We start from the raw sequence: 21,025 nt of genomic DNA, 5'->3' as shown, positions 1-21,025 counted from the left end.
CAGAACAAAGGAAGCTGGGGATCTGAGAGTAGAAAGCAGTTCATAGTCGATTGTGTCCTAGGCTGCAAGGGGTCTCTGACAATTTAAGAAGAAAATTGCCTGAAGTGCTGATGGGCCCTGTTACCCCAAGACTCATCTTTTGCTTCAGGTGGTTAAGGTCATCATGTCCTTACCTTCTCCTATTTTTGCTTGTTTTAGTGTCTCTGGATGCTAACAACTAAGTCTTTGCAGATGAAGAGGCAGTCTGTTCAGGGAGAAAGGTCTAGGACTAAATATTCTCGGCTCTCAGATCTAGATGTATTGCTAAACATGTGACCTTCATTAAGTCACTTAACATCTCTGACTCTGTTTACTGGCCTGAAATAAGGAAGCCTCTTCTGGCTACCTTGCAGAAATATAAGGATGAAAGAACACTTTGATAAAGTATTTGTTGTAGATAAATGTATGTGTAATTGTGTATTTATAAAAAGACATTATCACAAATGACAAAATTTTAGAGAAGGGTAACAGATTTGTGTTGCCAGGGGATGGGGAAGGGAAGAGGGCTGCAGGAGAGAAGTGGGTGTGGTTAGAAAAGATGCAACACGAGGACCCCTGTGGTGTTGGAAATGTTCTGTACCTTGACCAAGGGTGGTGGACATACAAACCCACACATGATACAGCTTACAGAACTAAATACACACACAGAGAGAAATGAGTGTAAGTAAAACTGGGGAAATCTGAATAGGGTCAGTAGATTGTATCAATGTCAATATCCTGGTTATAATAGTATGCTATCGTTTTTGCAAGATATTATCATGAGGTAAACTGGGAAAGATGCACAGGATCTCTCTGCATTAGTTTGTTGGATTAATTATCTCAATAAAAATTGTAATTAAAAAATAAAGTTGCTATGTCTACTCTCTATTCCCCTACAGCAGCTTGTCTTCTGTTCTCTGGGAGGCTCCTTTTAAGCATTTCCACATGTAGATGAAAAGGGGTCTCCATCTCAAGATGATGATCCTGGCAGAGATATGGGTGTAAGAGTAGTTGTTCAGATACTTCTGAGTCTTCTTGTTTTCATCGACTTTGTCCTCCATTTCATAGGCCTGACCCTGAATCACTCCTTAGAACATACTGTCCTTTCCATAGCAAGGGAGGACAACTTGCTGAGGCATGAAGCAGGATCCTCTGTTGCTTCTATGTTAAAGAGCAGAAAACTGTTGCTGGGAAAAATTTGTGTATTGATTATGGGCGCCAAGTTTTAAAAGTATGGACTAAGCCTGGGTCTCGAGAAATAAAAATCAAACACACACACAAAATCCAAAAACATTTATTAAATAGCTTTAATAAAGACCAGATGGTTTTGCTGAAAATCAACAATTGCTTCGTTTTATCATGGAAGTATGAACATGACACTGATTAATCAACTAGTTAATTCTATTTGCCCATTCCAACCACTCTAAACCTGTGACATACATGATCTGTTGCTGCAGCTTCCCTGGCAGTAGGTGCACAGAAGTGATGGATGAAGGCCACTGTTTCCTGCCATGGAATTAACTAAACCCAGTTTAGTGCTATCTTGAATGCCCCAGGCTTTGTGACACTTGAAATTCTAATTAGCACAGAAAAGGGCTAAGTTGAAACAACTTGTACTCCCTCAAGTATACCCACTCTCACGGCCCTACAACCTAATGAGGTCTATGAAATTTAAGATCTACAAGAGAAATCCCTGCCTGGAGCAAGAGCTTCACCCAGGATGACAAGGAGGTTGGGGTTAAATCAGTCCTTCCAGATAGGAGGAGGAGTACCCCAAATGGTCTGGGAAGGAAACCACATGACGCTGCTCTAATTAATTGTCTTGTGCCCTGGAAATACCTAGACAGACCCTCTGTTCTGGATTGTGCTGATGTCAGAGAAAAAGCAGGAGTGGTGATAGTTAAGCAGGTGAGAGAACTTACTTGTTACCCCCAAGATGGTGAGGCAGGTGGAAGGGTTTGGGGCAGTGAAAATCTCTCAAGAGTACTTCCTCATTGCCCCTATAGATGATAGAGCTGGAGGCAGAAGAAGAGACCTATGTCTCCTAAAAGTGACCCCACAAAGGAAAAAAGGGGTTCTTTTGCTATGACTTTGCAGTAGGAGCAGGCTGAATGTTTGCTGAATACATTTGGGAAAAAAAAGAGAGGAGATAATTCTCCTAATAAATGTGCAGGAGACAATAGTAGCTCCAATGGGAGAATTATAAGCTCATTATGGTTTAATATGATGATTGATCATCTCTGCCCGCCAGCATTATCCTAGAATAGTGATGAAGGTCAAAGAGGTCCATGCCAGTCAGAGCTCAAACTCTAGTCACCAGGAGATAGGAAACAGATTTGTTCGTCACTCAGTTTTTTCATTATAAAAATTCACAGACTTGGCCCCAAGCCCCCAACTTTTCCTATCAACTGTCCCCCATCCCCCCAGCCTGCCCCACTTCTCTATGATTCCTCAGTCCTGGACTGTTTGTCCACATGCCTGTTCCTCTGCTCTGAATCCAGACCCCACCCCATTCCCACCCCTTGAGAAAATGACCACAGCTTCCAGGATGGCATGGGTTTAGGCAGTCCCAAAGGGCCCTTCAGTGGGTACTGGCAGGCACTCGGATCAGATGGAAGGCCCGAGATACCTCCCGATAGGCATTTCGAAGCAGGACATAAGGGAAACAGGACTCCAACATGTCTAGGGTCAGGAAAGAGGACTCCTCCACCATCTGGAAGAAAGGGGCCAAGAGATGAGACTCTCAGGTAGGGCATACCTGCGTGACACTCTGATCCTCCTCATTCACTCCCGTGGGCCCTCTGAGGCCCTCAGAGTTACAAGTAAACAGGGCTTCTAATCACACTCACCTTCCTCCCCTACTTGGTTTATCTCTAGGAAGGCAATGTGGCTTCCTCACCTCCCTTATAATGGCCTCTGTCCCCCTCCTCAGGGATATATGAAGGGCTCAGAAGCAGAAGGCAGGAAAGAATCACTTCCCTTGTGGCAGACAAACTCCCATTCTCTCCCACTCTGGATGTTAAAGCATATGTGGGTAGGCAGCACAGATGCAGGTAAGGATGAATAAAGTGATAATGACAAAGCTTGGCAGAGAAATCATTGCCACTGCAGGCTGAGAAAGAGAGGCCTGGAATCCACATGGGTCCCCTTGTGCTGGGCCTCAATGTCCTCCCTCCCTCAGTACAGTGCTTGTGGAACAGTAAGGATGCTGAATAAAGGAGCAGGCATGATTAATTAGTTTAATTAGAAGCCCGTGCACTGTGGTAATCCCAGCAGCCCCACAGCCCAGCAGAAAGATAGATCAAGATGCCTGGATAAGACTGGGTGGGGGGGCATATTAGCAAAGAGCAGTGCAACCTAGCATGAGGCTGGAGGGTCCCCGTCTCTGAGGAAGGAACAGGGTGCATTTCCTTCAGTACCCCTCTCATCAAGAGGTTGGGGACTAAAAGACACACTCTGGAGAGAAGTGTCCCATATCCTCTGGCAATCCACACAGATGGGCACTCCCCAATGTGTCTGGTGTTTCAAGCCCTGGAATTCACTCAGAAAAAAGAACCTACCATATCTAGTCTAACATGTTTCTCTCTCTGAAGTCCTTCGGGTTTTTAAATTTGTAGCATTCAGCTGTTCTCAAACACATGCACATACAATACACACAACAGTGCCAGAGGAGCAGACACTGCAGGCTGAAGAGAAGGAAACCTGCCATTACAACTATAGCTCTGATCTTAGGTTGGATAAAGGGAAGAATTTTTGCTAGGCAAGACTTTCAAACCTTAAGCCAGGACAGAGATAAGATCTCTTTCTCAGTATATGGCCCTCAGTTATAGGGGAATGAATGACGGCTTTAAGAAGGGTTCACAGGCCCAGGACTTTCTATTCTTTGCTCCATTAAGCACAGAAAATAACACGGCTCCTAACTGGAAGAGATTCTTAGTAGTGGAAACAGCCCTAGAGTGAAGACCAAATCTGCCCATATATTTTTGGGGAGACCTTGAATGTCATCTTTTCCTCCCTGTCCTCCGTTTCCTCACCTATGAATTGTAAGGACTAAACTAATTCCCAGGACTTGGCCTTATTCCGACATATAAGATTCCATGATTCTTTCCCCTGTGGAATGGAGGGAACCAGCTGGGAATACTGTGGTGGACAGACTGCCCAGGCTTGACAACCAAGACAGAAAGACCCCAGGGACAAAAGTGCCTGGCTAGGATTTGGGGCTGTATGAGTAGCCTCTTAGAATACAGCTCCTTCCCCTTCGGTCATTTCCAATTTCTCTGTGGAAACATTTGCATTTAAATTGCTTTGCAGCAGCTAGTCCCTCTGTCACTCCCTCCAATAAAAACTGCCTGGTCCTAGCTCTGTTCCAGCAACTCTGCAGGCTTCACTGCAATGCCACGAGGGGCAGACACCTCCTCACACTTTGAGGTTAGTAGGAGAAGGGGGAGCAAAGCAGGAAGAGGAGGTCGGGCAATACAGAAACACCTCCAACCTTACGGAGATGAAAACTGCCCAAGGAAATGAAGAGGCAAGCTTAACTATCCAGAAACTAAAATGAACAGGAGGAAGAGAGAACTACTAACATTTCTTAAGCATCTGTTATGTAGTAGGCACTTGCACATATCTTATCTCATGAATCCTAACCACTCTATCATAAGCATTGTTGTCCATTGTTATGGATAAAAAAATCAAAGTCTCACAAAGTTTAATTAACTTTCCCAAGGTCATGATGCTCCAAAAATTGTGCTCTCTAGCATACCACTGGCCTTTGCCCTCATTTGCCTCCTCTACCCTCTCACCCCTCACCACACACACCCCACACACATACCCTCATGTCCTTTCCCTTCTCTATCATAACCCTTAAGCAGCCCAACCTAGACTTTTTTCTAGCAAGAGAAACTGAGACACAGATCCCACTCAGTGCCTATGTATTTCCTAAAGGAAACCAGGGGCACTCCCAGGTATGCCTTCCCCTAACATTTGTGGTCCTGGGCCAAGAGTCCAAATGGAAGCCCACATAACATATGACAAAATAAAGCAAACAAACTACTATGTTTTATATTTCTGCCTTCACAATATACTTTTATAATGTTATAGAAGGCCAGATTTGAATTAAGAACCCTTGATTCCTCAGAGACCTGCACCTGAACAGGGGAGAAGGAACCAGCCCCAGTTTGAAGGGTTTTGTATGCACAAGTAGACTTCTATCTGCACAGCTAAGCTCTAGCCGTACATTCCTTGGGTGCCAGAGGCACCAGCAGCAGTCTGCCCCAGTAGGACGGACTTAGGGAAGAAGCTCTGCACAAGCCCCCAAAGTGGGCTGGAGCTGCTTAACAGAGAATTCTAAAGTCCCAGAAATCTCTAATGTAGACTTCAAGGAAGAACACAGCCTCCAGGTGGGCATATCCTCTTCCACTGGCCTGAGGGGGCCCTCTTAAGCACAAGGCCCAGGGCAGGAGCCCCTCCTGTTCATATCTAAGTACCATACTAACCTGGAGAATCAGACTTTTAGAGCAAAACAGTGAGTAACTGTGTTAAGGAGAGAAAACAGGGTCATGAGGAAAAGTTTTTTTTTTTAATTAACTGAGTCAGAGTTACCAGAACTTTCTTCCAAAGTATTGGAAAGCCCCCAGCTTAGGAAGAAAGGAGATGAGACAGCAGGATCTGTCTGATGCATGGTTCACCTGGCTCCTTGCCTTACAGCTTTTCATCTAAAATCCCTTCCACCTCTGCCCTGGTTGGTGTGGCTCAATGGATTGAGCACCAGCCTGCGAACCGAAAGGTTTGATTTCTAGTCAGGGAACATGCCTGGGATGTGGGCCAGGTGCCCATCTGGGGACCTGTGAGAGACAACCAGTTCAATGTATCTCTCACACATTGATGTTTCCCTCCCTCTCTTTCTCCCTCCCTTCCCCTCTTTCTAAAAGTAAATAAATAAAATCTTTGAAAAATAAAAATAAAAGCCCTTCTGGCTCTGAGCCCTCCTGCTCCCTCCCCCAAGCTCTGTGCTATTCAGCACCCTCTTCATAGTACTCTAAAGGACAAAAAATACAGTCCTGAAAAGTGTTCACACAAAACCAAACATGCGCTGAACAGGTAGTTATGGATGAGAGACACAGCTGCCCTACCAGGTCAGACTTGAGAATATTGCAGGAAAAGGGACGCATTCCACTAAGGGCCAGGCTTGGCCCTGTCCTACAGAGAAGTTCTTAAAGACTCTACCTTGAGATTACAGGACAAGTCTTGAATGTTAACCAGAATATGAAGACTAGACCCAGAGAGTCAGGCAGAATTAAGTTCTTAGTTAATGCTTTTGAATGATGAGAATACCATGGACCAAAAGACCTTAAAGGGAATCTTTGTGCCCTGCTTGGGTGGTTCAGTTGGGTGGTTCAGTTGGTTGAAGCATTGTCTCACACACCAGAAGTTTGCAGGTTTGATCCCCAGTAAGGATGAATACGAGAGGCAACCAACTGACATTTCTCTCTTACATTGATGTTTCTTTCCCCCCTCTCTCCCTTCTCACTCTAAAATAAATAGACATCCCCTTGGGTGAGGATTTAAAAAATGGGGGAGTCTTCCTCTGGCTCTCCCTCTCTCTTTCCCCATAGCAAATTAAATAAGACACATACCAAGCGCATGAGCAGAGAAATGGATTCCCGATTTCTGGTTTTAATCTTGTCATTCTCCTGGCCCAGCTGCAGGAGGCTGACAGAAGCCACCTGTAAGGGAAGAGTTTGTAAGGGAAGCAGATTTTTATGGAGGTCAGAGTAGGACAGCCTCAGGCTACAGGAAGTTAAAAGATCAAGGAGGAAAGTTAAAAAGGGCTGGGATGTTTCTGGAAACTCAGGATGGAAAAAGTGGCAAATTCCCTAGGTTTCAGAGACACACGTTGTCTGTAAACCAGCCAGTTTGGACAACAGGAGGTTGCCTGGGGTGCTGGGGGAGAGGTTGCAAGGGCAGGGAAAGAACCTAGGACAAAGGCAGGTAGTATTGCAAATTGGGAGGTTAATCTTTTTTCCTAGGCAGCCTCCAGTCACCACACTCCACCAGGCTGTTTACAGCTGACTCCCCACCCAATGAAAAACAGAGCTGGACCTCTGATTCAGACACAGTGCTCTTGGTATCTTCCTCCTTTTTTCAATTTTTTTTCAAACAATTTGGACAAAGCCTACAGTAGGATTAGCTGCCTCGTTGTAGGTACCAGTCCCTAGAAATCTAGACCAGTGGTTCTCAAAGTGACATCCCAGGATGAGCAACATCAACATAACCTAGGAACTTGGAAATGAGAATTTTCCAGCCCGGCCTCCAATCCACTGATTCAGAAATTCTCTAAGTGGTTCTGATTTATGCTAAAATTTGAGAATTTGAAAAAAAGTTTGGCTTTTTGACAGTATTGCAGTCGGAAAGGGCCTTATGGATTATAAAACTCAGTGTCTCTCCAACTTTATTGTGCTTCAGCTCTCCTTGAGATCTGATTAAAAACAGAGGCCAGGACTCACCGTAGGATATTCTAATTCAGTAGAACTGGTATAGGATTGGGAATGTGTATTTGAACAAGTTCCTTGGAATTCTAATGCACACTAAGATAGTGAATCATGCATTTGGTTTAACTGCCCTATTTAATAAATGGAAACACTGAGGCCTCAAAAGTTTAGCTCTTCAGAGATCATACAAACTCTTAGTAGCAGATCCAGAACCAGAACTCAGATTTTCTGACTCAGTCCAAGGCTCTTTCCAAGTATTTGGGCAGAGGCTGAAATACTAGCTGTTGGGAAACTTAGAAGAAACTCCTTTCACAAAGCCTTTCACAAAGTGGCCCTGACTACTTACTTAATGGACTAGATGGGAGGTGAGACTGCAAGGCCTGCTCAACAATGACTGTCTATAGATTTAAGTCAAACCATTTCTCACCAGACTTTGCAACCTTTCATTTCTTATCACCTAGACCCACTCACCACCAGAAACTCCTTGAGATGAGTCTCAATGTTCTTGTTGTAGAGTGTGAAGAGGGCAGCAGACACCTGGATAATGGCTTTGGTCAAGCAGTGAATATTGTTGTTGTAACCTAGGTTATTATTGACAGAAAAAGAGAGGGAGAGAAACAAAAAGAAATAGCCAAGTGAGTCACTCCATCCCTGACCAGCATAGTTCAGTTGGTTGAGCATCATCCTGCAAAGTGAATGGTCACTGGTTCAATTCCCGGTCAGGGTGTTAGAGGAAATTGGCAGTTATTTTAAAACATAGCACAGCACCCAGGGAATGACTTGTTTATGGCTTGTTTTTTTTCCTCTGTTTCTTGCTTGTCCCTGCACTCCAGAGATAATGATTGCCCCTGTGTGCTAGAGATAATGTTTCACTTCTTGCTTCTGTAAGCTGCTTCTTGCTTTCACACCAGAAGTAATGGTCTAAGTGACAGACCACTCCTCATCCTATATAAGCAATTGCTCCCCACTGATCAGGGCCCAGAATTTGGAGACTGCCTCCTCTGGGTCTGTGGACAGAAATAAAGGAACCACTTCACTTCCTCCAGTGTTCAGCCTGAGTTTTTCCCATTACAAGGGCACATGCCTGGGTTGCAGACCAGTGTGCAAGAGGTGACCAGTTGATGTTCCTCTCCCATTCTTTCTACCTCTATACCCCTCTCTCTAAAAATAAATACATTAAATATATTTTGTAAAAGAATAAGTCACTCCAGGCTGGACCCAGCTGGGAAGTTTTTGTTTTTCAGTCTGGACCACCCCTACTTAACAACTACAGGAGGCATTTGGGGATTAGTAGAAGGTATTCCTATGAAATTTCAGTGGAATTGAATTTTATGCATAGCCTTCTCAAGTGCTTTTTGAGAACCTTACACCTGAGTCAGAAGTCTCTACTTTCCAGATAGGCAACTGTCTCTACCTCATCTCCTTAACCCAGGACAATAACCTAAATAGCACTGGTTCCTCAGACCTACTCCTTACTTACCATCCTTCTCAATGCTATAGAAGGAAGAAGGATCTGAGGCAAGGAGTGGGAGGGAAACTGCAAGAAAGATCAAGAGCAGGCAGGCCACCTTATATTCTTCCTCAGGGGATGAAGTATCTGGTAAGAAGTAAAAGAGAAGTAAGGTCAGCCAACAGGAATCATACTCTACAAGGGTCCTATTTCACAGAATTACTGAGGATCATATGAAAAAATATCTATGAATATACTTTATAAAGCACTGCAGGCAATTTATTATTGCTGAAGGGGACAGGACTAGCCTCCACTTACAGTGAGGGGCCTGAGTCCTTAGAGGCCTGCTCTGGTGACTGAGCAGAGCTCTTAGCACAGGACTCTGCTGACAAGCAGTCTGAGGACACTGTCACCTGTGATGGGGTAGAGAGGCAGGGAGGAAAGGGTCTCACCAAAACCAAGAGAGAAGAGGGAGGACCAGTCTGGCAATTTTGAAAGGGCTTAATACCAGCTCCCTTGGTTCCATCCTGTTCTGAGTGCATATAAGTATGAACATGTTAATCAGAAGAAATGCATAATGGAACATATGGGAGAAGTGTGAGACCTGAGGAAGAAGTGAATAGTGTCATGGTGATTACATAGGAGGGGAAAGCACTAAATGACTCTGAGGAACTCAGATGCTATACCACACAACTGAGCATGAAATGTTATACTACTGTGTATTATTCTCTCATTTGCATTCATCTTATTTCCCCAACCAGATTGTAAATTCCTTCGAGCACTTGCTGAGCAACAGACTCTCACTTAATACTTTTTAGCTGATTGACAGGTCAACTGATTGGATTCTGACTAGAAATCTAAATTTCCTGTGTAAGAATTGATATTTAGTGAGGGCTAGGGATCACACTTTAAGTCCTTCCTTAGCTCCCAGCTTAAAGCTTCTGAATTCACACCCCCAAACAAAAGGCTTCTTTGACTGGCATTTTCCACCCAGAAATATGGCCCAAGCCCTCCCTCTCCTCCTTTCCCCAATTTTACCAGCTTTCAGATTAGCAATGGCGGCCACCAGTGCTGGGTCAATGTCACAGCCCACTCCTGCAGCAGATGCCAGCTCAAAGATACTCAGGGTCACCTGGCAGAGAAGAAACCAACATTCTGGAGATGATTTCCAGGAAAGAAGTACTTTGCAAAGGTTATAGGACATCAGGATTCCTAGATCACAGATTTTAAATTTTTGGTGTACTACCACATTTTCTAGGTATTCCTTTCATAGCTATCCCCTATCTACAGAGGAAAAAAGAATGAAATGCTTTAGCTTGGCCTTCCCATACACCATAGTACAAATTTACTTTCTCAACCTTATTTCCCCAAACACTTCTTACAGTCAATGCAGCCAGGGTAATTTATTCACTCTTCAAACTACAATTTGTTTGCTTATTTCCATACTTTGGTTCATGGGCTTCCCTCTTATAGAGTGTCCTTTCCCCTCCTCTACCTATATCGAGGTGAAACCCATTCCCTGAGGCTTAACTCAAATCTCATATTCTCTTTGAAGCCCTGATTATGTCAGCCCGAACCCCTGTCTCCCTCCTTAAATTAGTACCACAGACTTAGCACTGGTCACATACAGCACCTGGTCATTTCAGTTATCTTTTCAGATACGAGGTGAGACATATGTGGCTTATCTCACCAACTAGATTATAATTTTTAAAAACTCACAGCATGGAGAAGAGAGAAAAAGGCTTTAGAGTGAGAAGATCTGGGTTCAAATTCTAACACCACCAATTACTAAATGTGTGACCTTGGCTAAAATTTACATAACCTTTTTGTGCCTCAGTGTTCTCATCTGTAAAACTGGGATAATAGCACTTACCTCACAGAATTGTTGTGAAGATTAAATTAGACTACACATATAAAGCATCTAGCCTAGGGACTGATGGAGTAACTAATAGACAAACATGAATTCCTTTCCCTCTGCCTTTATCTCAAAAGCTAGAAACTTTGCATTTCTTTTTATCCTCTCTAGTGTTTAACACAATGCTAAGCACATAGAAGGCACTTGATTAATATTTATTAATTGATACCTGAATCCCTCATTGTTCTTAGAATCAGGTTCCCAGGATATAGCCCCCAAACCCTCTACTCCCACACCAAGTACTTATCCCTGTTTTGAGGTTAAAAAGGAATTTTAAAATATTCCGAGAGAACACAGATAATTGTTTCAATAGTAAACAATTAAGCATTGTATGCAAAAATCCCACAAACATAATAAAGACACACAATTTGCTTGTGTACTCCACACAAAAGGCAAACCTTAGCCACACTCTGCTTTGTCCTTTGTTTAAATTCCCTACTAACTAGATGACCCTGCTCATGGCAAACATGGCCAGGAGATCAGGGACCTGGTTTGGGACTTGTGGTTTTCTGGATGAAGAAAGGGATGATTGAAGGAGTCTTCTTTTTCTCTTCTTCTAATCTTTTTACCCCTCTGAGGCAGTAACAGAATCTCTGATGGACAGGTCATCCCCCTCCCCACCTCTACCTGCTTATTTTCACAAGCAGGCAGAGCCTAAAGCTCAGGGCTATCTAGGAGATATCAGCTAGACAAGCTCATGACAGGCTAGGGCATTCTACCTCAACAGCAGCAGCTGCCAGAAATCCAGGCTCACCATAAAATTGTAAAATCAAAGGCCAGTCAAAAGGGGCAACCATCCAGTGAAACATTGCCCACTCATGGCCCCCATGACCATCTGACCCTCATCTGATTTACACAGACAGAGGGGGATAGTTCCCAACTCTTTTGATCCAGACGTAAAGATGTGTTTCTCAACATCTAACTTTAATTCTTTTTTTAAATGTATTTTATTAATTATGCCATTACAGTTGTTCTATTTCCCCCTTCATTCCCCTCCATCCTGCACACCCCCCCACCATTCCCTCCTTTAGTTTATGACCACATGTCTCAAGTTCTTTAGATTCTATATTTCCCATGCTATTCTTGCCCTCCCCTCTATTTATTTTCTACCTACCATCTATGCTACTTATTTTCTGTACCTTCTCCCCCCCTTCCCCTTCTCCCACTCCCCTGTTGCTAACCCTCCATGTGATCTTCATTTCTATGGTTCTGCTCCTGATCTAGCTGTCCTCTTAGTTTGCTTTTGTTTTAGGTGTGGTTCTTAATAACTGTGAGTTTGCTGTCCTTTCACTGTTCATCTTTTTTATCTTCTTTTTCTTAGGTAAGTCCCTTTAACATTTCATATAATAAGGGCTTGGTGATGATGAACTTCTTGAATTTGATCTTATCTGAGAAGAACTTTATCTGTCCTTCCATTCTAAATGAAAGTTCTGCTGGATAGAGTAATCTTGGTTGTAGGTCTTTGGATTTCATGACTTGGAATACTTCTTTCCAGCCCCTTCTTTCCTGTAAGGTCTCTTTTGAGAAATCAGCTGACAGTCTGATGGGAACTCCTTTGTAGGTGACTGTCCCCTTATCTCTTGCTGCTTCTAGAATTCTCTCCTTCATTTTAATCTTGGCTAATGTAATGATGATGTGCCTTGGTGTGTTCCTTCTTGGGTCCAACTTCTTTGGGAATCTCTGAGCTTCCTGGATTTCCTGGAAGTCTATTTGCTTTGCCAGATTGGGGAAATTCTCCTTTATTACTTGTTCAAATAAGTTTTCCACTGGTGGCTGTTCCTTTCCCCCTTCTGGTACCCCTATAATTCGGATGTTGGAATGTTTAAAGATGTCCTGGAGGTTCCTAAGTCTCTTCTCATTTTTTTTTAATTCTTGTTTCTTCATATTTTCCTGTTTGGCCATTATTTTCTTCCTTCTGGTTCACTCCCTTGATTTGAGTCCCAGTTTCCTCTTCATCACTATTGGTTTCCTGTGCAATTCCCTTCATTTCACTTAGTTTAGCCTTCATATGTTCCTCTAATTTGTGACTATAATCAACCAGTTCTGCAAGGATCCTGATCACCAGTGTTTTGAACTGTGCATCTGAAAGTTTTGCTATTTCTTCGTCGCTTAGATTTATGGGCTCTGGGGCTTTGGGGTCTTCTTGATCCCAGAGCCATTTTTGGTCTGTTCTTGCCCATTAATTATGAGGAGTGGAGGCTTAGGTTGTTTACCAGGGCAAGGCTGCCCAGGTTGCTGGGTTGTGACACTGTATGTGGGGGTGGGGTCAGAGTGGGGAAATGGCGGCCCCCTCTGCTGCCTCTCGCAGCTGGGGCCTGCTTGGTCCCGTCGTCTTACCACCCACTCCCTGGGCCCGAATATCTGGGCACGAATGCGGGACCACAGTCAACCCGCTGCCCTGCACCCTCACTGGGTATGCCGGTCACTCACTGAGTCACTCATTGGGTCCACCGGTTGCAACCCCATGCCTGGGATCCTCACGCCTAAGTCCGTCTGACCAAGTTTTCCTGTGCTACCCTACTCTGCCAGCTGCTGGCTTCGCCCCTCTTACCAGTCAGACTGAAGAATTTGTTGTTATCAGACTTCTAAAAAGTTCAATTTTCTGTGTTCTGGCTGTGTTTTCTATTGCTAATATTTTATTGTCTCTCAAGTTGGTTGTGGGAGAAAGCACAGCGTCTCCACCTATGCCTCCATCTTGGCGGAAGTCTCTAACTTTAATTCTTCCTCCTAACCAGTTTCCTCTTATCACAATCCTCCCTTCCTTAAAATAATCAACAAGAGATTTAGCCTGTGCATTTAAAGGCCCTTGTTCCCAACCTCCAGCTGTATCTCCTGCATAACATATTTGTTTGTTCCAGATTATTCGAAAGATAAGATAATGTGAGGTAGGGGAGAAGAAGGGGAAGGGATGTTTAACTTGGTGTGACTACAGAAGCCCCTCCTTCTTTTACCATCTCTGTAGTGAATGGGGCCTGAGACAGGTGACACAGAGGAATCAGATGTCAGAACTAGGGGAAAGTAAAGGCCAGAAAAGGAAATGAAACTGACAGCAGGCAGGGTGGGTGGAAATAGAAGGAACAAATTTTTTACAAGAAGTATCTAAGCTCCTGACAAAAGAGAGAACTTGTGTGTACATATTACGTGAAAACTTAACAAATACTGTCCTAGAGCTTACACCTCTCCTTCCTGTAATGTTGCCCCAGCTCAGCCACACTCTCCCAGGCCCCCACTCCTCTCCATCCCTCCATGTCTCCCCAGCTCTGCCCTCTCTCTCCAAGAATATTGCCCCTCTCTCTTTATAAAATCTCTCCAGTATTTTCCTATTCTAATCCTGGCTCTTCTCCCTATAGTATTCTTCAGAGCCCTCTCTCCCTTACAAGATTGTAGCTACATCCTTTCTCAACATCAAATCTAATTGGACTCCACTTTGTACTCCCCTTTACCTTGATGTCTGTGTCTGGAGTGACAAACTCCTTCAGGCACTCAATGGGACCCATAAGAAATGGGCAGTGGGAGGAGAAAACCTGGAGGAAAGAGAAAATAAGTGAATCCACAGAACAGTTGGCCAATGCCTTAAAAAAAAAAAAAAAGGGTGAAAACAAACCAAAAAAGGGCCTCAGCCTAAATAAGAATACTAGCTTAAATAAACTCCCCTCCCTTACATGCTAGGTTCCCTCAGCTCATCAACACCCCAGAGATATGCTAGGACCTCTACCAAATTAAGCTCCTTTCTCCTCAATCACCAACCCTTTCCACAACTCCTCATACAAGCCATACCTGCAGAGGTATCTATGATTCTGTGGCATCCCTCTCTCCCCCTACTCACCTCCCTAAGTCCCTCTTGTGCCATGGCCCTAAAACTGAGGATAACTCCAATGATGGTCATGCGCTTCAGCACATTGTCAGCCCCTGAGGAGAAAGAAGAGTGTTAGACGAGAGAACACAGGAGAAAAGTGGTGGTGGTGCTTCTTCAGACCCAGCCTAGCCCCAGATTCCCCCAAACTGTGTCATCCACAGTGCTTTTCCCACACTTCCTTCACCCTTAGGGGAGATGCTCACCCGACAGCTGGGGCAGCAGAGAAGCCATCAAGTCCGCCCTGCTGAAGTTAGATCGGATCTGAACAAGTACATCCATGTTCTCCACCACCAACTTCTGCAGCCAGGACACAGAAACATTCAGCAGGAAAAGACCAGCCCCACAGTATGTCTTCCCCCCCAGCCTCTTACTCCTAACCCTCTTCCCCTAAGGCTAAACTTTTCACCCAGGGCTTGATTCCACAGTACCTTCAGCTCCACAATCTGAGAGGTCACATGCCACATCAGGTTTTCACTCAGGAACTTCATGCCGTAGGGGCCCAAGAGTTCAGCTAAGGCCCGCATCTCTGGAATAGAGTTACAGAGGTCCCAGCTGAGACTCAGAGGGTACTGGAGCATTTGCATAACAGCTATGGGGTAATTTGAACATTTAAGATGTTTTTTAGCAAAGAAAGGAAGTGGGAAGTTGAGAAGCAAAAGTGACCTAATATCCTGCATTCAGGTGATAAGTCTGGCCTGCCCATGGGACAATTTACCCTCTCCCCACTGGTACTCTCATCAAGACTTACCACAAATGATAACTATTTACTTCACATTCTTATAAGAGTCTACACTTTCCCAAGTCCCTTTATGTGGTAGCTGGGTTTCACTCTTGCTGGACCACCTGATATAGCTTTCCTAGATGTAAGACCTTAAACAAGTCACTGACCCTCTCTGAGCCTCAGTTTGCTTTTCTATAAAGTGAATAAATAAATATCTGCACTGAATACAGCACAGAGTTGATATGAGAATAAACAAGATACATTTTAAAAACCTTAGAACACTGTAAAATGTATACATAAATAAGGGATTCATATGTAATTTAACAGACAGGAGGGGGTTAAGTGCTTGTTCAAAGTCACTTAACCAAGTCAGGAGCTGGTACCAGAAACCTAGCACAATGACTTACTGCCCCTTCCTATGTCCCAGCAGATACCACAAATAGTTCCTTATCTGGCTTTTTCTATATTCCTCCCTCAACTTCTCTTATTTAACACCTCACTGTCCAAGTTTTTCTCTTCTTAAGCTACCTTTTCTTTTTTTATAATCGACATACATCCCCAGACTGCCAACTGTTTTCTCCTCTAAATTCTTCTTTCCTCTAGTCTGCCCCAATGCTTCATCCCTCCCTACCCAGCCTGCTTCTCTGGCCTTTTGTGAATCAAATAAAGCTGCTTAGGGAGGTCCCATGTTCGAAACACCAGTGACAAGTTCAGACAGGGAGGAGCTCTAGCTATGCTCTTTGGGTATGGGCTATCCTGGAAAGAAAAGCATAAAATACCAGAAGTAACAACAAGAGCCCAGTAGGAAAAAGGTGAGTTTTATATAGTTAATGGAAGTTCAGAGGGAAGAGAAAACCAAGACTCTACGCTCCAGTCTTTGAAAGCAGGAACTACACCTGCTACACCTCCTCGTGGAAGTGACCTACACTTCCACAAATGGCTGAGGATGGGAACTGGTCACAGCAGCTGACACAGAGCCTTGTCCAGAGCAAGTACATTTTTAGAGTCACCTATTTACAGTAGGAAGATTAAGCTGACAACTGGAAAAGGATTTCCTAACCAGTCAATTTAGATAATGCCAAAATGGCTTACAAAGGGGGAAAGGGGCTGAATTTCCTTCTCTGGAGTAGATGGACAGGAGACGCCCTGATCTATCAGACCTCCTTGCTCTAGTCTTCTCTACTCCAGGCTAGTAACCCTAGGGCTTCCTCCTCTTTCCATCTATCTATTTTTGGAGTAGTATTGTCCCATTACCATGGTAACTCAGGGAAATTGGGGTGGGGGTGGGAGAAGGGGGAATCAGTATTACCTCCTGCTGCTTGTCAGTTGTCAGCAAGACCTAAAGCTGATTTTAGATGCTGCCTACAGTTTGTGGGTGGATTGATGAGAAGGGGGCATCTGAAACCTCCAGGAGATGAAGAGTAGGGTCAGCTTACTGATGGAGTGAGAAATAGCACAGGAAGAAGACAGAGCTGGAAAACAGAACTGCATACTCTGACTTTCATAAAACCTCCAAGAAAGGGGGAGAATGGAGAGGGCAGGCCACTGAAACATCTCCTACCTGTCCCAGACACCGTGCAGGAGCCATGATTTATATGGAGGTGACAGGAAGGAGGAAGCAGTAGGAAAGTTCATCAATCAAGTCAGTCAGTAAAACAAATCTTTGAAAAAGGATCTGCATGGCTTAAAGCTCTCTTTAAAAAGAGAATGACTTCCTGCCCTGGCTGGCGTGGCTCAGGAGATTGAGCAACGGCCTGTGAACCAAAGGGTCATTGCTTTGATTCACAGTCAGGGCACATGCCTGGGTTGTGGGCCAGGTCCCCAGTAAGGGGGTACAAGCACACATTGATGTTTCTCTCCCTCTCTTTCTCCTTCACTTCCCTTCTCTCTGAAAACAAATAAATAAAATCTTTTTAAAAATAAAAAAGAGAATGACTTCCCAATTCAGTTACTACACACTTATTACCTGACCCTCCTTGAAACAAAAAAGCACTTCTGTGCACTGGGAAGCAGCGCTACATAGTGACTAAACACCTGGGTTCTGAAATTTGACTGCCTTGAGTTGAAATCCCAGTTTTACCATTTATGAATGTGTGACTTCAGGCAAGCTCCTTAAACTCTCTGTGTCTCAGTGTCCTCATCTGTAAAATGGGGGTGATAAGAGTATATATCTGAAGGCTCTTTTGAGAATTAAATGAGATTATACATGAGAACATTGATAACTTAGCCCACAATAATTGCCATCCATTATTTCATCATCATTATTAAACAACAGTAATCTAAGCACTGGTTAAGGCTCTAAAATGTATCCCTAAGAAAGAAGATACCGTAACATCAGACCAGTGTTTAATAGTTCCAAGCATGAGAATGTTCTCCTTACATTTATCTTTTACCCTTCTTCATATGTCCTACTATTTTATTCTTGGTAGAGATGGAAAGTAACCATTTAATAACCTTTGAACAATAGATCCTTTCAGGGGCTTGAGTGCTCCTGCCCAACTTCTAACACCCCTCATTTTCCCTCTCTACCTTCACTCCCCAGGACACTACTCAATTCTGAGTCTTGCTTAGAATCCTCTCCTTCCTTCCATCTTTCCTTTCTCTCTCTCTCTCTCTCTCTTTTTTCCTTCCTTCCTTCCTTCCTTCCTTCCTTCCTTCCTTCCTACCTTCCTACCTTCCTACCTTCCTATCTTCCTTCCTTCCTTCCCTCTCTACAGTGGAATCTAGCAGAGATGCTAAGGACAGCGTAATGAGCTTCTGGGAAAGTAAGAGATTTTAGATGGGGTCCATAGGCTAATACTGTATCGAAGGAAAGGACTCAGCTCCTTGGTGAGGCAACCAGGCCCTGGGCTCACCGGAGATGTCAGAGAACTCCTCTGCACTGAAGTGTTGCTCCTCCTCTCTGGGGATGGTGACGAAGGCCTGCATGACTGGGGAGAAGAGGATGGTCCCACTGCTCGCCTGTCTAAGCAGACTTTCTAGGTACCTACAGAGTTGGCCAAGAAAGCACAGAAAATTAGTGTTCAATCTCTTCTCCCTATCATTACTTCCTACCATTACCACTGGGCCCAGAAAGAGAAACCCCACTAAAGGCTGGGGTGGGTAGAAGAGACTCAAAAAAGATGATAAAACACCCTAATTAACACTCTGAACATTGGCTCAAAAAGAGCTGGCAGTAATATAATTCCACTTTGCCTCTAACCTGCAGGGCTGTCAAATGTAATGGTGTGCACTCTCCTCACCCAGCCCCTGCTCTTTCCCAACTACTGCTCTTGGCATTTCTGTCAGGTAAGGCAAGCCCAAGGTGACAAGAAAAAAGTTCCTACTGATTGGGCCCTTCTGAAATATACTTAGCCTTAACATCTCCGATGAAAACATTGGATTAAATACATAGAACCTTGAAACTGGGTCTCAAGTCAAACTTCTTAGACAGGGAGAAGTCCCAGGAACACTAGCCATCCAGTCTCCAAATATTCCCTCCTGACCTCAGGGCAAGCTGAGAAGCCCTCCAGCCAGTGTCAGCAGAGGAGGCCTTGGCCAACCTGTGCCACTCACCCAGGCACTAGGTCTGGGCTTAGATTTTACAGAAGTCTCCAACTAACCACTAAAGGGGAGGGTTGTTTTTGTTTTTTTCTTTTAATTTGAGCTAGTTCAAAAGTTTGAAACTGAGAGATGTTACATTAAAACTAAGGATGTAGTAGGGCAGTGAGCAGAAGCTAAGTGACAGCTGCCCCTTGAAAGAGGCATGCCCTCCTCTACTACCCAAAGTTCCCACCTACCCCACAATGCCCCAGGTCCCTTGCCTCTCGGGTCCCTGTTTGGTATTTGTATTTGCAAACTTTGTCTTTCCCCCTACCCAGGGGGGTTCTTTGCAGCCTGTTTCCTGCTGAGCTGATACTGAATTAAGAGTGCCACCCAGTGGCTTGGGGAAGTAGAAATCTGACTCCTTTCCATCCTTAGATTTTAAAAGAAATATTGCTCCTACTTCCTCTGGTTTGGGGGAGGAGGCCCCCTTCTTATTAAGAATAACCTGCTAGAGAAATGGTCATGTCTGGGATTGAAAAGATAGTGTTCCAGACAGATAATGTTAGAATGGTTTTCAGAGGAAGAAGCTGGGTGAAAAGAGAAACAAAGGGACTTCAAAAAGTGGGAGAGAGATCATTTAAATTTAAAACATAACCGAGAAAAGGAAAGTTGAGAACTAGAACTTAAGAGGAAAAATGTCGAAATGCTACAGAGTAGGTCAGTGGATGTCACAAGGAAGATTAGAAAGAAACCTCAAGGTTTCTTTGAGGTGCCCCAGAAGGTGCCCCAGCTTACTGCTCCAGTCCGCAGGCAGAAACAAGCCTTCATTTGAGGGACTGTAACCCGGGGAGCTAAAATGCCTGGACCCAAATCCTGCTGTGCTAAGGGAAAAACTGTGAACAAAGAGGTAAGGCAGACTGAAGATAAACAACACTGACCAATTTGTGTAGAAAGTGGTGATAGTCTGCTCCCCGCTGGAGTCCAGTGGCTGTGTCTGTTGCAGAAGGGCATTGCGGATGACCCTGGGAACATCTGCACCCAAAAACTGGGCCAGTGACTGTATGAAATTGATGTATGCTTTGACTCCAGCCAATAGCTCAGAAGGCCTTGCAATCTCCTGGGTGGTGGCATTGTAGCCAGCCAGCCACACAATGGCTCTAGGTGACACAAATCATAATTAAAAACCATAATGATAAATATAGTCACAGTTATCGCATTTACACTGTGTTCCAGATGCTGTGTTATGATTGTACTGCATGCATTATTTCATTTAAACCTTGTAGCAACCCAAAAACATAGGTACAATTATTATTCCCATTTTTACAGATGAAGAAAGAGAGACATAGAGTAAGTCACTTATTTTCTGTGAAGCCCACACAGCTGGCAATTGGCAGAGTCGGGACTTGAATCCAATAGCATTTGATTCCTAACCATGTGTTCTGCCTCCTCTGGAGAAATTAGGTCAGGTGGTAAAAGACCTGGGCTCCCGAATATCATCTAACTCTACCTGAGGGCTCATACCACCTGCATTCTCAGGAACAGTATTTTGTCTTTTCTCCTGGGAAAGAATTAGTTCCAACCACGGTGAGAAATAGGAAACCACACCTAGAAACCCTTGGAAGTGCAGTGCAATCCCTGGCAGCCAGGGGATGCTGGAGCTGGAGCAGGAGCGCACTTGCCTGGCATGTAGCAGCAGCCAACCCTAGAGAAGGTGGGAAGACTGTCCACACTCTGCAGCAGGTCCTCAAACAACATCTTTTTCTTCATGTTGGTCTTTTCATTTAACATTGATGTGATGCCATGGGGACTTAACTCTTTTTTTACATGGTGAAATTGGTTTTCCTACATGTTGTTTCACTTGAAAGCACAGAACCTATCAACTATGCTAAGTGAGGATTTATTGTATTATTTTGGAGGCACACAGAAACACCCCTTCCCACTGCACCCCCATCTCCTTCCAAAATACCTTCCCAATAAGGCTTTTTCCTTGTTGAAAGGTAACAGAAAGGGAAACATCCCATTTTGCCAAAGCCTACATCAGTCATTTGCACCT

General features: G+C 44.2%; 1 protein-coding gene across 1 annotated transcript in view; it reads right to left on the bottom strand.

Moving 5' to 3' along the window:
- Positions 1 to 1,296: 1,296 nt before the first annotated feature.
- NCKAP1L (NCK associated protein 1 like) overlaps positions 1,297 to 21,025 on the bottom strand; it is a 43,306-nt gene continuing 23,577 nt past the window's right edge. Inside the window, exons 21-31 of the mRNA XM_037159656.2 lie at positions 19,911 to 20,129; positions 18,303 to 18,433; positions 15,155 to 15,252; positions 14,930 to 15,023; positions 14,697 to 14,779; positions 14,314 to 14,394; positions 9,994 to 10,087; positions 8,986 to 9,102; positions 7,977 to 8,086; positions 6,651 to 6,740; positions 1,297 to 2,731 (exon numbers count right to left, since the gene is read on the bottom strand). Coding sequence (XP_037015551.2) covers positions 2,600 to 2,731; positions 6,651 to 6,740; positions 7,977 to 8,086; positions 8,986 to 9,102; positions 9,994 to 10,087; positions 14,314 to 14,394; positions 14,697 to 14,779; positions 14,930 to 15,023; positions 15,155 to 15,252; positions 18,303 to 18,433; positions 19,911 to 20,129 — 1,249 coding nt within the window. The 3' untranslated portion in view covers positions 1,297 to 2,599. The remainder of the gene's footprint in view (positions 2,732 to 6,650; positions 6,741 to 7,976; positions 8,087 to 8,985; positions 9,103 to 9,993; positions 10,088 to 14,313; positions 14,395 to 14,696; positions 14,780 to 14,929; positions 15,024 to 15,154; positions 15,253 to 18,302; positions 18,434 to 19,910; positions 20,130 to 21,025) is intronic.

This window comes from Artibeus jamaicensis, unplaced genomic scaffold (genome assembly GCF_021234435.1).
Source record: "Artibeus jamaicensis isolate MK-2021 breed Jamaican fruit bat unplaced genomic scaffold, CSHL_Jam_final contig_233, whole genome shotgun sequence".
In the NCBI taxonomy this organism is placed as follows: Eukaryota; Metazoa; Chordata; class Mammalia; order Chiroptera; family Phyllostomidae; genus Artibeus; species Artibeus jamaicensis.
The sequence above is the reverse complement of the archived record's forward strand: the minus strand, read 5'-3'. Positions and strand labels throughout refer to the sequence as shown.